The sequence below is a fragment of the Dermochelys coriacea genome, chromosome 1 (genome assembly GCF_009764565.3).
Source record: "Dermochelys coriacea isolate rDerCor1 chromosome 1, rDerCor1.pri.v4, whole genome shotgun sequence".
In the NCBI taxonomy this organism is placed as follows: domain Eukaryota; kingdom Metazoa; phylum Chordata; order Testudines; family Dermochelyidae; genus Dermochelys; species Dermochelys coriacea.
In genome coordinates, this window is record NC_050068.2 from 197,241,062 (window position 1) to 197,255,044 (window position 13,983).

Consider the following 13,983-nt stretch of genomic DNA (forward strand, 5'->3'; position numbering starts at 1 on the left):
TTAGCTGGATACAGCAGTAGATAAATCTGCAATAGATACTTTGGCATGTAAGGAGATCAAGGTATTTAATGGGGAAAAACAGAGTTACTGATCCTTGGGAATATAAGAGAAATAGAGTCTGACAAGCTAAAATTGCATAAGTCACAACACAACTAAATGAAAATTGTTGACTTTGTGTTTGAAGATGCTGGAGTGTCGGAAGGCATTCTTCTGCCTTCCAGTCTATACCCTCATCTTGCATCAAAAGAAATGCCATCCACAGTCATTTCTGTGGTTCCTCCGACTTCTATACCAACAATGGCCTCTACATCAGAAACAGAGCCTAATAATGAGGGAGTGATCTCTACAGAGAAGGCAAGAGAAGCCATGCCCATTGACATAGACTCTATATCCCGTGACAGCCTGGAGGATGGAGAAGTTTATCTAGAGGTGAACTCTCTGCAACCCGATCTGTATCCAGGAGGAGAAATTATTTATGAGGATGGATCTGGATCAGCATTTGATGCTTCAGGTAAAGAAGCATGGCCATGGGGCATAGCAACAGTAGAGCCAGTTTTCTACCGTCTTCCTGAAAGCTGGCTGAAAGAGAAAAATGATTCTCTGTTAATCAGAGCACAGGATACTCCTGAGGGACAGATCCTGGATTATATAATTGATTCTATAGAGAAATTAAATGATAATCCTGAGGATGGAGGCATGACCAATGCAAGAGGGGAATTCACTGATGACTCTGAATCAAATGTACCTGGACTTTCAGAAACTGCAACTCAGCAGATGCCTATGTTATGGACACAAGAAACCTCGAATGTGGAACTGTCCATGCAAACATTAGAGGCATCAGGCATGTCTGATTATTCTTCATCCTTTGCATATGAGCCCTCAGTGGACTATTCTTCTTTAGATATGGCAGATGAACAGACCTCCATCTCACCACATGAAAAAGATACCTCTATAGAAGATCATCTCCTTACATCTACAGAGACATTCAATGTTAAACAAGCTGAAGAGTCCAGTGAGAATCATCAAATCATTTATGAAGCACTAGGAAACCAAAACAAGGAAGGGACAAAGCCAGAAGAACTATCCACAATAGTCCAATCAGGTGTAGCAGTTACAATAGGACACCAAGACATGGATTCCTCATGGATGGGGCTCCTCAAGCCAGAAATAGTACTGACAGCAACTCCTACGATGGAAAATATAGTCACTGACATTTTCATGGAGGAGCAGCAAATTCCAGATTTGCACTTGACAACTCAACAAGTTTCTGGATCATTTGCTGTGAAACCAATAAATATTTGGCCTACTCACAACACTGAAAGGGCATCTGAGAAACCTGCAGATCAAGACATGCAATCTGAAGCACCGACTAAGGTTGAAGTTTCAACGATAGCTCCTTATTTACTGGAGCTGGCGACTGGTTCAGAGGATTTCACTGGACAGTCTAGTACAGACCATGACACTAGTACCCCTAGTAGCTTAAATATGGCAGTGGGTTCTTTTGCAACAGTGACTATAACAAAGAATCCTATTGGTTCCCTGTCCAGTTTCCCTACTACACAGTATACAGTTAGCTCAATAAAATTGGGGGAGGACATGACTACAAGAGTGCTGGATCATGTGGGCACAATGTTGTATCCTCATGAGATGAACCTGGAAGAAAGAAGTATGATTGATAGTCGCATGGAGGTATCTACCAATGTTCACTCCACAGAGATGGCCAGCATAGCTTGGCCCACGCATGCAAATCGCAACGCTACCACGTCCTCACGAGCTTTAGTGGTGTTCTTTAGCCTCCGTGTTACCAACATGATGTTTTCAGAGGACCTATTCAATAAAAATTCCCCAGAATATAAGGCACTGGAGCAACGATTCTTAGAACTGGTAAGATTCACTTTATAATGAATATGTTACTAGCAGCTACTATAAGCCCTAAGTTAAAACCTTTTCTTACCATGCATGTGAGCAAAAGGGGGGAGAGACAGAGAGAGAGAAATTGTTTGCAACAAAATTACAGCAGCCTAGTACATCCCACAGGTTGTGAGTAACTCATATTTATGATGGTGGGAGAATTTGGCTGGAAAATGTAACATTTTTATTTGAATATTTGTGTGTCAAATTTTGACGTTTCACTTGTGTGGGACAGATTTACCAAGGCAAAAATAAGTCTCTTAAATACTTAGTAATGCTGGGACAGACATGTGGCTTCTGTAAATCATGTATTTTAATCGGCTCCACTGGCCCTTTGTGTTCACACATTTCCAAACAGTGTCTTCATTTGCTGAATCAATGGGTGAAAGGTAAAATAATTGGGAGTGCAGAGTGATATGTTACTGGATGCTCTCGCCTGTTTTAAGATGCTTTTTATTTAAAGCAACTATTTTATTAAATCTGTAGCTCAGTGAGTTAAACTGCCTGTGGATCTACTGATCTCTTAAATAGCCAATGGGTGGCAGAATGCCACAGGAGTAATTATCAGTTTTTAAGCTGAAAATCAAATAGTTTGGCTGCAGTAGCCAAATGTATGAAGGGTGATACCCAACACGTTAAGTCCTGTTATGCAGTATGAGCTTGCTTGGATCAAGATGGAGCACTGCATCCAGTGGGATGCATTTCTATTATAGAACAGGGAGCCTGCACTGATTTGCTCTATATTATGGAAATTATGTGAATCTCTCAGGCTTCTGATAAGCTGCCAGTAGGGCCTCAGCTGGGTACAGTTTTGATACCTTTTTTTGAATGTGACTGGGACAAAATATCTAGTCTCTGTGTGTGATGTAATAGCATTACAATTGGCCTGGACAGTAGATTCAGAAATAGATCTGCTATCATTGTATTCATACATCAGTACAGATACTGTGTTTCCTACATTGCAGCTGGTTCCCTACCTCCAATCCAATCTAACAGGTTTCCAGAATCTCGAAATCCTGAACTTCAGGAATGGCAGCATTGTGGTGAACAGCCGCATGAAGTTTGAAAAACCTGTGCCTCGTAATGTCACGAATGCGGTCTATATAATTCTGGAAGACTTCTGCAACACTGCTTACCAGACCATGAACCTGGCCATTGACAAGTACTCCCTGGACGTGGAATCAGGTAATGACAGTGTGGGAGTGCTGCCAGTGCAGTGAGTAGCTTCTGCCAAGTCAAATATGCTTGGGGTTCAAAACCTGAGCAGACTTTCTCAGAGCCTTAGAGAAGAGCACCATCACTCTTCTCTGTCTTGGTGTCAGCAGAGTTTTTAAAACTTTGAAAACCAATCTGTTTAGCAGGGCAGATTAAGGTAAAATGGGACCAACATCCACCAAAACTTTATGGCCTCCTAGAGAAATTTGGGGCCATGTTTGGTGCTGACTTACATCCTATGCGACTCCACCAACTTCACTGTGGTTGCAGGCAGAAGGAAGGTTAGAACATAGAATTTGGTTCCTGTTTTTCCCAGCCTCCCTCCCTCCCTCCCTGCTCTAGCATGCTGGTGTTCCTGGCTTCCCCATTTGACTGGACTCTTCCATGCAGCTCTTCCTAGGCAGAAAGATCCTTCCCCCTGCCAGAAATAACTCAGTCAAGGGTGTATATATATTGGGAAATTGCTTCCTGTTGGAACACAACATTGAGTCATGGCATCAACATACTGTGTAGATGGGGTTAATGTCGTGGCAGCTGCTCCTGGTTCACTATAACAAATGTTAATTATCATGACTCCTCAGGTCACTTTCTAATATTACATAACTTACACTGTAGACTGACTCCAAGTTGGACTTCTATCTTCTGGCCATTCTTGAGTCTTTAATCTAATTCTCAAAGGAGGGTGAATCTTTACTCTGGAATTCTGGGTCTGATCTCAGTAACAGTGAAAAAGACCTTCTGTTAATCAATTCCTCTGGTTAAAGGGGGGGGGGAATCTGTTTTCTATACTCCTCTTCTTCCAGAAATATTTGTGCAAAAACAAGATCTCCAGGAGATACCTCACCATACTACAATGCTTGCAATTAAAGAGTCAGCATTTGCCAACAGTTACCATAGATTAGCAACAGAGAAATATTTTCCCCTATACTAAAAACGGGAAATAACTGCGATATGTATTAGCAAATGGTGACTACTGCGTTGAAGTAGTTTGTCTCCCAACAGAGAGGGGGAGAGATGATCTAATTTGGTTTGGAAATCTTCAATATTGATTTTTAAATTGTCCTTAACAATTAATGTCATTGTATGGGTCAGATTTCAGTGGGATGTGGTGATAGATAAGGGATCAAAGAAAGTGCAGGCTCTTGTAACACACTGTGCGTACTGCAAGGATACATACAAACCTCACTACGCTCTCCTCAGGGCTGTAATACAGCTCTTCTATAATGGATAGTGCTAGAGTTCAGCTGTATTTTAAGCAGAGAGTAACTTTGAGAAATGGCAAAAGTTCCAATGATGGAAAGCATGAAAGAGACAGCATAGTCCAGTGGCTAGAGAACTAAAATGGGGGGCAGGAAACCTAAGTTGTATGCTAAGCTCTTCCACTGACTCACTGTCTAACCTTGGGCAAGTCACTTATCCCTATATTATAGATGTGAAAGTGGGGTAAAAAGAGGTTAACACTACATATGCTCTTTGGCAAAGCTTTCAGATCTATGCTATATTTATATTAAGAATGACCAGGAGTCTTGAACCATCTCCTTGGTTGATTTCAGTGTGGTAGGTTACAATGCTCATTGACATAGAGCAGACCAGGTAGCTAAAAACTATCCAATCTGTTACCTACATTCTCTGTCTCTGTTCTCAGGAGATCAAGCTGATCCTTGCAAGTTCCAGGCTTGCAATGAGTTCTCCGAATGCTTAGTAAATCGCTGGAGTGGTGAGGCAGAGTGTGTTTGTTATCCTGGCTATCTAAGCATTGAAGGATTGCCCTGTAATAGCATCTGTGACCTACAACCAGACTTTTGCCAAAATGATGGGAAGTGCGACATAATCCCAGGACAAGGGGCCATATGTAGGTATGTTATCCTTTGTCTTAGTGGCTTCCAGAAACAGGAAGTACCAACCTTGTTTCCCTATTCTATATCCCTGTCCCCCCAAAAAGCCAAAACAACAAAACACAAGGCATAATGTTGAGTGTAATGACAGAGGTCCCTAATGATTAACACTCCATCCATTGTTTGATATTTTCATGTGGTAAAATGCTACAAATCATCATAAAACGTCATTTTGTTGATTGTTTTATAAAATTCAAATTTGTAAGGCAAATTAAATATACCTGAGTTAAAAATGGTACTCCCAATAGAGGAGAAATCAGTATGAACAAATATCAAAATGGGGGGAAAACCATGTACAAGTTATCAAAGACCAGAACAAACAGAGCCATTTGTGGTTCAAGCATTTATTTTTAGTTTTTGAAAGATACTGGCCTCCTCTGACGGGCAGCCTATGCTGGTATGATAACCTACACCATTATCCAGGCAATTGAGAGTGACTAGAAAAATGAACAATAGGACGATGAAAGCTAGATATTTAGTACATTTTTGGTACCAGAGGCTTTTGAGGCCTGATTCTGGTGTAAGTCTAAGTACTTTAGTGGAATTACTCTAATTTATACAACTGTATGAGGAGAACTAGGCCCATCATGATTTTTGCTCCTCAACCAAATTCCAGTGTTCTTGCTACATATTAAAAATATGTGATTTTCTTCTGGGAAACCATGACAATATTTAAAAAAAAAACCACATTTCAAAGCAGGGGGTTGGGTAGGAAGAGCTGATGCAATAAAAAGGAAATTAACATACTAATTATTATTTGACTAGAAAAAAAATCACTTGCAATAAGTATTAAGGTCTCAGCAATTAGGATCCATACTTTACTTACATAAAAGAGTTACAACAACCAACATCAGAGACATTAAATACACATTTTAAAACTATCTTTTAACCATAGATGTGTATTATAGATTTAATGAGATCATCTGTAATATACACACATACCACACTTTTGTCAACTAATAATTAACATTTAAAATTCTCTACAAAAGATATTCCACTATATTTGCTAAATGGTGCTCCCGTAAAATTCTTAAACAACCTTAATTGGCATGTCAGCAACAGGGAGTTTAATGCTTAGTAAATACTGAAGAAGGCTATAGTAATAAAGTGTCTGATTTTTTTTTTCCATTGATCTCTTGGTAGCAGTAGTTAACTTTCTTGTTTTCTTGTTTTTTTTGCTGGTGTGGGGGATTACAGATGTCGTGTAGGTGAGAACTGGTGGTACAGAGGAGAGCACTGTGAAGAGTATGTCTCAGAGCCATTGGTTGTGGGTATCGCAATTGCTTCAGTGGCTGGCTTCCTTCTTGTGGCATCCGCTGTAATTTTCTTCCTGGCCAGGACCCTTCGAGACCAGTACTCAAAAAGTGACACTGAGGACTCTTTAGGGTATGTAGAGCATCTAAAGTTCTAGAGCACTATTGCTACAGGTCTAATGCAAACCTCAAATTACAAACCTGAGTAACAAAAGGTGAATGCACTCAAGGGTTGCAGGTATAATCTTCCCCAGATTGTCTAACCTGTCAACATAGATACAAGTGAGGATTTAACTTTAGCCTGCTAGCTTTCCTTCAAGCCCAATTTGCATACAAACACTGGGTAAGTATGTCCAAAGCACCAGTGAGGTCAGATGAGGCAGAGGATATGGAGCTGATGTCATCAGTTTATTGCAGAACCCAAAGCTTCTATTGCCTCACTTACCTTCTAACTGCTTCATTTGCACAAGAGGGATGAACTTGTATGAGCAAACCCAAAGATCCTGTGAGCAACTATCCAAAAACCACTTTGTGGGATTTCTTGTAGAGAAGGAAACGTAACCACTCAGGGCCATCCACCTCATCTACTCCTGATAGGGACTGCAGATGTGTCAACATCATCAAAGACAGCATGAAAAGCTGATCTTCATCCATTCCTAGGATGAGATAAACCATCATCACCTCCTGCATAGGTTTTTTGACTTTCAGGCCTGAAACTAGATTGACTGAGGTCAAAGAAATCATTGGACTTCCAAGTTACCTCACCACAGACTTGTGAAGCTCCCTTCACAAAAGGAAATTGGATGCAAGTCATTAGCTGATAAGGTTGTCAAAACACTGTTTTTTGAGCAGAGACCTTACAATAGCTTTGTTAAGGATGCTGGCAGTCTACACAGACAGCAAGCCCACTTCTCCCATGGCCTCACTAATCCAGAGGGAAATGAGTTGAACTCCACAGCTGTTGCCTAGAATACCCTGAAGATCTATTGATCTATGTTTTGAAGAGCACTCTGAAAGACCTCAATACTTGACCTCTGTATTTTGTTTTTCTCTCTCACAGGCAGGGTGATAGCCTCTCCTCCATTGAGAATGCAGTGAAGTACAACCCTATGTATGAGAGTGATACCACTGGGTACAGCCACTACTATCGGAGATACCCACAGCTCACCTCATACAGCTCTACCAGTGCAGAGACGTCCACAGACTACAGCAGTGAAGAGATAAGGCACATTTATGAGCATAGTGAGCTCACAAAGGAGGTGGGTGACTTTGTAGCTTTGCTCCCCGCAGCGCCAGGTGGTGGGATTATGACCGAGCCTTGTGAGGTATTTTAAAACTGCTGGTAACTCCCCCCGCAGCCCTTGTGCTCAGAATACAAGTACTAGCTGCACCCTGTGCAGATGTTTGAGAGGAAGATGGTTTCTTGCCTCCTTTGTGTACACAGGGGTAGAGCTAGATTCTGGCCTGTAAAGAGTTTCCCATGGTTGAGCAGCTGCACTTTTAAATAGTTTGATATTTTTATGGAGCTTCAGTTAAAGCTATTCCTGTCCTAGCAGAGGCACACAATTTGACAATTTTTTTTAAGTTGGTGTCTGCCCAAAAAGCTTCGTCTTGGCTGCCAGCTCTATCCCTGGAGGAAGCAGTGCCTTCTTTCAGAGCGGTCAAATAGCTAGAATCTCTCTTCCAAGGATGCGCACATGCTTTTAAATGTTTAGCTCTTAATAGAATCTTCTGCAAAGTTTGGGAGTGTTGACCCATTTCCACATTTATATGTGGACAGACAAAATGGAGCTAGCAGCTAGGATGCTGCTCTGGGAGTCTGCAGATGAGGGTTCTAATCTCAGTTGTGCCAGCAATCTGGCCCTGAAGCCTTGAGCAAGTTACATTATCGCTATTGTACAGATGGGTAAATGGGGTCTGATGGAAATGCTACTAATATCTCTTCGTACAATATTCATCTGCAGATCTCAAAGGTGCTCTGTAACAGTAATTGTTATAATTAAATGTGGAAGAGAGCAAGTCCCAGGATGGAGTCTGATTTTATTGTTGAGGCATTGAGCTGAAATACTTACTTTTCTATGTTTGTTTGAGTAAAATTAATTTAATTTCCCCCCGTTTTTAAATCTGTATGGAACTTTCAGAAGTCTAAAATTATAAAGCTACAGCCATTTTTAGCATCATCTTGGATTACAAGTAGTGTTGACCAATTTAAGCATATATATACACACACCATAGAAAGAGCTGTTTTTGTCATGTCTAAAAGAACATACCTAATGGAATATACTTTCAGTGACCCACAGCTGTGATGGTTTTTTTAAAGCTGTATTTTTCAGTAGTATATCAGTCATAAGTAATGTATAAACTACAGTTGTCATTCCTATAGTCTATCAATGAGGGCATCATATTCTCTCACTTTCACTGCTGTGAATTATGAATAATCACATTGAAGTCTATATAGTTACTGATAAAGATGAGTCAGACCCCCATTATTGGACATTCTGTTTGCGTACACACACAACGGTATCCTCTTTTGAGGGTAACAGATTTTGCTGTGTCATTTTCTCCATTAATAATTTCTTGACTTTTACTAAATTGTATTAATAGCTTCCATCTATATTAGCAGACAAAAACTAATTTTGAAGAGTTGCTCCAATTTTAATAAGAAAAGAATGACTAGAATCCCCCTTTAAAGTGTTCTGCAAATTATTTATGATGAAAGCTATACATGCTCAATAATTTATAAAATGTTCCCAATTCCTGTGTTTGTTCCTTTACTAGGAAAGTATACTAGTCAGCTGTAATGCAAAGTAAAACTGGTCCAACTTTTCAGTGTGATTTTAATATTTAGAGCTGTGCACTTTATTTTGGTTCTTGTAATATTATTGTGTGTCTTGTACTACAGGAAATCCAGGACAGAATACGGATTATAGAGCTTTATGCCAAAGATCGGCAGTTTGCAGAGTTTGTTAAACAACATCAAATGTAAGTGAAATGTGTTCTCTGAATAACATTCTGGCAGTTCATAATGCTTCACCTAAATACCTTTCAATAACCAGCAATCTATTAATTGTATTACTGTAAATAGAGCTTGCTTTATTACTTGGCCCTTGAACTAACAACATACTCAAAACAGATAAACATTGGCCTCTTCCCCCCTGCAAGTAGCCATGGGTATGTGAGACGTTGTATCTAAGGTGAGTAAAACAATGTCAAAGACTATTCCCGCATTAGTACAAACACAAACAGCTTCAAACGTTTGATTTAATCATTTCTTCTTAGGAATAAAAACAATAATAATTGCTGTCCCAGGGTAAAATACTAGTTATCGAAGCACACGACAGATCATATTGTGCATAATGCCCATTGAACTGGTTTGTTGCAAATGTACATTTAATCTGCATATATGGATCAGAGGAAGAATTTCCCTCTAGTTCAGCCATTTACTCTGACTCATCTCAGGAAATTGCAATGGTCAAAGGATGAGGCTCCCAGAAAAACAACTGTTAGAGGTAGAGATCCTTCATGGAAAGGGAATGGTGAAGCCAGGCCTCTTGTCTGTATCTGCACAGAAGCCTAAATTTTCAGGATTGGCTAGTGATTTTGGGAGCGTAGCATCCAAGATTTAAGTCTCTCCGAGATGTCAAGTTGGGCATCCAAAAATTTTAATCGTTTCTGAAAAAAAGTAGATCAGGCAACAGCAGCACATGGGTACCAGAGAGACATTTGACATGAAATAATAGTCTGTTTCATAGAACACAGGCGAACAATGCCTTTTCAGTATCTGTTTAATAGTCAGTAGTTTCTCTTCAAAATTGGAGTTTGAAAACTGTCAGACAAGCAAATCTTACCAGTTTGTCCTCCTCTAGTTCATTGCAGTGTTGAATCTGAAGAACTCAACACTTGTTGTCACTGGTAGAGAGTATTATCTGGAATTATGGGTGCCATAAAATTATAAACCTGTCATGTTAACCTATGAACTCAGTCTCCACAGCTTCGAAGACTCAAGGCCTGCTACTTGAAATTCTATTAGATTCCTTTCAGCCGCTTCTAGTATAGAACAACCTACTGCTTCCTATCTCTAACTCACGCTAAATATATTTTAATAATAATATTTTAGGGTTTCTATAAATGTGTTCTAAATAGTACTTTCTAGTCCACAACAAAAACTAGTAGATAACAGACCCACAAAAATCTGCTAAAACTACAGAAATTCCAGGAAGGCAAGTACTACACTGATAATCTACTACTACCCTAAAACTTGCAATTCAACTTATTACTGCAGGAGTTTTTAATCTTCATAAAGGTATAATAGATTTCTGATCAGTATAGTTATATACTACTATACTATACTATAGTTATATAGTCAAATAAGAGGGCTTACAATGATTTGAGAACTGATGCAGGCAGTTAATAGACAATGACTTTCTACTAGTTGCATTAGTGCTATTTTAGCTATCTGAATGTTTAAAACAGCTGTAATTCAAGAATATTGGGAGTAAAATATTTCAGGGGAATAGATTAAAAGTAAAAATCGGTCAGCTACAGAAGCAAAATGTTGTGGGACCAACAAGTCAGGCATTTCAAATGCTGAAATTCCTTTAATTTGTAATAACTATAGCCCATATTTAAAATGAACATCTTAAATTTTCCACACCTGGAAAATAAGAAGGGTTGCCCGATTATGAGCTTTGAAACAAAGTCTAGAGAAAAATGTGTAATCACTATTTGTCTGTGTTTTTCATTTCAGGAAACTGCTTTAAAAAAAAAATTTGAAGCCAGTAGAAGTGGAAGGTGACCTTGTTGCCCTAGTAACAGGGCACACACGAAACTGCAAAGTTACGTATAGTCTTTATGATGTATGGATATTAAACACGGCTGGTTGGATGCAGATGTTTTCTAAATGAATGATTAACTGTAAGAATATTTATCTGGCTTTTGTGAGTACAGTTATGACAGTAACCAGGGATCATGAAAATTTACTTTTTTACTTATTTTAATTAGGGAAAAAGCATTTCCTGAACTGGACATTGAAAGTTTGTGCATGTATTTTCTCATCTCGAAGATTTTTTGCTTGGTGTGCAAAGAAAAAATTAAAATGAAATACAAGTTTTTCATGTTACTCTGGTGTTTTCCTGTTTCAAAAGTAAAGTATTAGTGGGGGGAAATATTTGGGTTGCAGGTGAGGGGTTTATGGGAGGATACTGGTTCTGCTCAAGTGATACTAGCATTATTTTGATATTGCCCAATAATAATCCCAGACAAAATGTATCATCTTGCTAGAGAATTTGTTTTGTACGGCTGGCTGATTTACCCTCGTTCATTGCTCACGACTAAAATAAATAGTCATGTACTTCATAAGGTTCAGCTTGCAGCTCTCATGACACTTTTTAATTGCTTTTAAGACAAAATAATTCAATGTTGTTGGCTTTCAACTGCCACATGTCAGCTTGGGCAGTTGGTGCAATACTTAGTGGTTGCCACCAAAAGAAATACTAGAATGTGTGCGTGTTCTGCTTCTCTCTGTTCCAGATTGGGGCAAACAAGGGCTAGACCCCCTCCCTGCCTTTACAGAACATTTCTAGATAATTACATAACTAAACTATAGAAGCAAAAATAAAAATTCTCTACGATGATAGTTAGTAATTTTGTTCCCTATGATTGGTTATTTTTATAATGGCTTAATTGTGCTACAAGACTACTTATGCCACCATTCTTGTTGTTTATTCCTTTGGCACTGAATTTCTCCCCTTAGGATTGTATGCATCCATCCTTCAACTAAAGCCAACTGAATACCAGATAAAATTCAGCTGACATATTTGAATAATACATTAGTCAACCACTAGCTCTATTTCAAAATCAGGCCCTGTTTACTTTTGAGTCAGAGCGTAGTATTTACCAATCAATAATATATTTTATACTTTTGCCTCCTCAGATGTCAGCAACCTCTAATGGGAAAAAGTGACCTCACTTCTGGCTTAGGGGAAACCTAATGTTAAGTCTTTAAACTAAACTACTTTCCAGATTTAGTTACTTAAAAATAATTGTTTTTAAGGGCATATATTATAAAAATGTGCTTCCAATTGCCAATTTGGACCTGTATTTTGAACTCTCAAAAGTTCCCTTGGGTTTCGTATGGCTTATTGAGGAGGGTGCCAGTATGAAATTTGGATCTGGATCCAGGTTTGAACTTCAAGCTCAGGGATGTTCACATCTTTAGTATTTAATACTAAACAGTAATATTTTCCCACCTGATTTAATACCCAGTGAACAATGAAGTTAGTTTTTTAACCAAGGTGGTAGTCCAGAGGCCCACAAGTGCCAACAGACCCCTCCTTGCCACTTTTCCAGTGCATATTACAGTTTAGTCATGGTGAGAGCTACTTACCTTCCTAATTTAGACAGCTGGGCTGCACAAGATGGGGGAGACTGCTGTGAAGAAAAACACTTAATTTTTTTTAGCGCTCCACAGCTGGTGTGGGAAAACACTTCACCAGATTGTTGGGTTATTCTCAATTTCAGTGCTAGGGGTAAGGACTCATGGTTTAAGTGTCAAGCTGGAAATCAACTTTTAACAGCCCATGAACAGTGATTAGTTGGTGCTTAGTAATGCCATAGTCTATGAGCCAGATCTTGTGGAGTAGTGTGATCACTGGGTGCTGCACAATCTGTCTCTAAAGATGACTTTCGTGGCCCTCAGGTACTGTAAAGATGCACCACTTTCCCTCCCTGCTGGAGCAGGGAAAGGGGGCATAGCTGGGATATTGCTCTGTTACACCAATCCTCCCCTTCTGTTTTGGGCCCCTATAATCTAGTCTAGTTGAGAAGAATAGCAGAATCAGCGTGGATGCAAAATTAAACTTTAAGATACGTTTGCATAGCACCCCTGCAGTTATGTTTCTTTGCAGTTGGGTTATAACTAAGAATGAGATGCTAAAACTTATAAAAAGGTGCATTTTCAATATGGTGCCCAAGGAATAAACCACTCCCCTCAACCTTGACGCTTCATGCCTTCTGGTGTGCTGTACTGACAACTTACTTCACAATCCAGATGCAAGTTAAATGAGCGACATACCTGAATCCTGGATCTGAACAGTACTGAAGTTTAGGATTAGGGGGCCTTGAAATTTGAACCTAAAGCCAGATCTAAATTTCATGGTTGTTAATCCCTTCCCTTCAGTGATCTGAAACAAAATTGCATCGGTAAGGGTTGAGATTAGGAATTGAATCTTGCATCTTGGGCCCATCTCTAGTTAAAGCTAAACCCTAGTCTAGTGGTCCCATCCATAAGCAGTAGCCTAGAAGAGGTGCTGGTCACACTGAACATGTGGTATTTCATTGTACATACAGGGAATATTTTTCTTTTTGTATATAAATGTCTTATTTTCACTGCAATAAATGTTTGTTTCAAGAATGTGTCTGTATTCTCCTCCTCCCCGCCCCTTAAAACCTTGACCAGTTTTTAAAATTGATGTGGAGACTATGAAAACATAATGGGATGGAACGGCAAAGGCATTTATTTTATAAAGTTGTAAATGAACATTTGCACTACTTGGAACAGGTTTTTAATCAATCTGGTAGAACTGTTAAACTCATTTGTTAATAAAAATGCCAAGTAAATTTCTCAATGATTTGTGGCACTATATTAGCCGGAAGATTTATTGTGGGTAGTGTACAACTTATTCAGATTTGTTCTTTGCTATTCTTCTGTT

At 39.2% G+C, this 13,983-nt stretch overlaps 1 protein-coding gene and 1 long non-coding RNA gene across 3 annotated transcripts in view; one reads left to right on the top strand and one right to left on the bottom strand.

The window, feature by feature from the left end:
- The window catches only part of IMPG2 (interphotoreceptor matrix proteoglycan 2), a 99,549-nt gene extending 85,650 nt beyond the window's left edge, over nucleotides 1–13,899 (top strand). Inside the window, exons 13-19 of one of the 2 annotated variants that reach the window (XM_038387518.2) lie at nucleotides 185–1,884; nucleotides 2,877–3,096; nucleotides 4,772–4,982; nucleotides 6,219–6,407; nucleotides 7,335–7,533; nucleotides 9,177–9,256; nucleotides 11,022–13,899. In XM_038387518.2, coding sequence (XP_038243446.1) covers nucleotides 185–1,884; nucleotides 2,877–3,096; nucleotides 4,772–4,982; nucleotides 6,219–6,407; nucleotides 7,335–7,533; nucleotides 9,177–9,256; nucleotides 11,022–11,034 — 2,612 coding nt within the window. In that variant the 3' untranslated portion in view covers nucleotides 11,035–13,899. The remainder of the gene's footprint in view (nucleotides 1–184; nucleotides 1,885–2,876; nucleotides 3,097–4,771; nucleotides 4,983–6,218; nucleotides 6,408–7,334; nucleotides 7,534–9,176; nucleotides 9,257–11,021) is intronic. The other variant, XM_043511150.1, reaches the window with a different exon arrangement.
- LOC119849986 overlaps nucleotides 9,251–13,983 on the bottom strand; it is a 76,120-nt gene continuing 71,387 nt past the window's right edge. The window contains exon 3 of the long non-coding RNA XR_005290662.2: nucleotides 9,251–9,946. This is a non-coding gene — a long non-coding RNA (uncharacterized LOC119849986). The remainder of the gene's footprint in view (nucleotides 9,947–13,983) is intronic.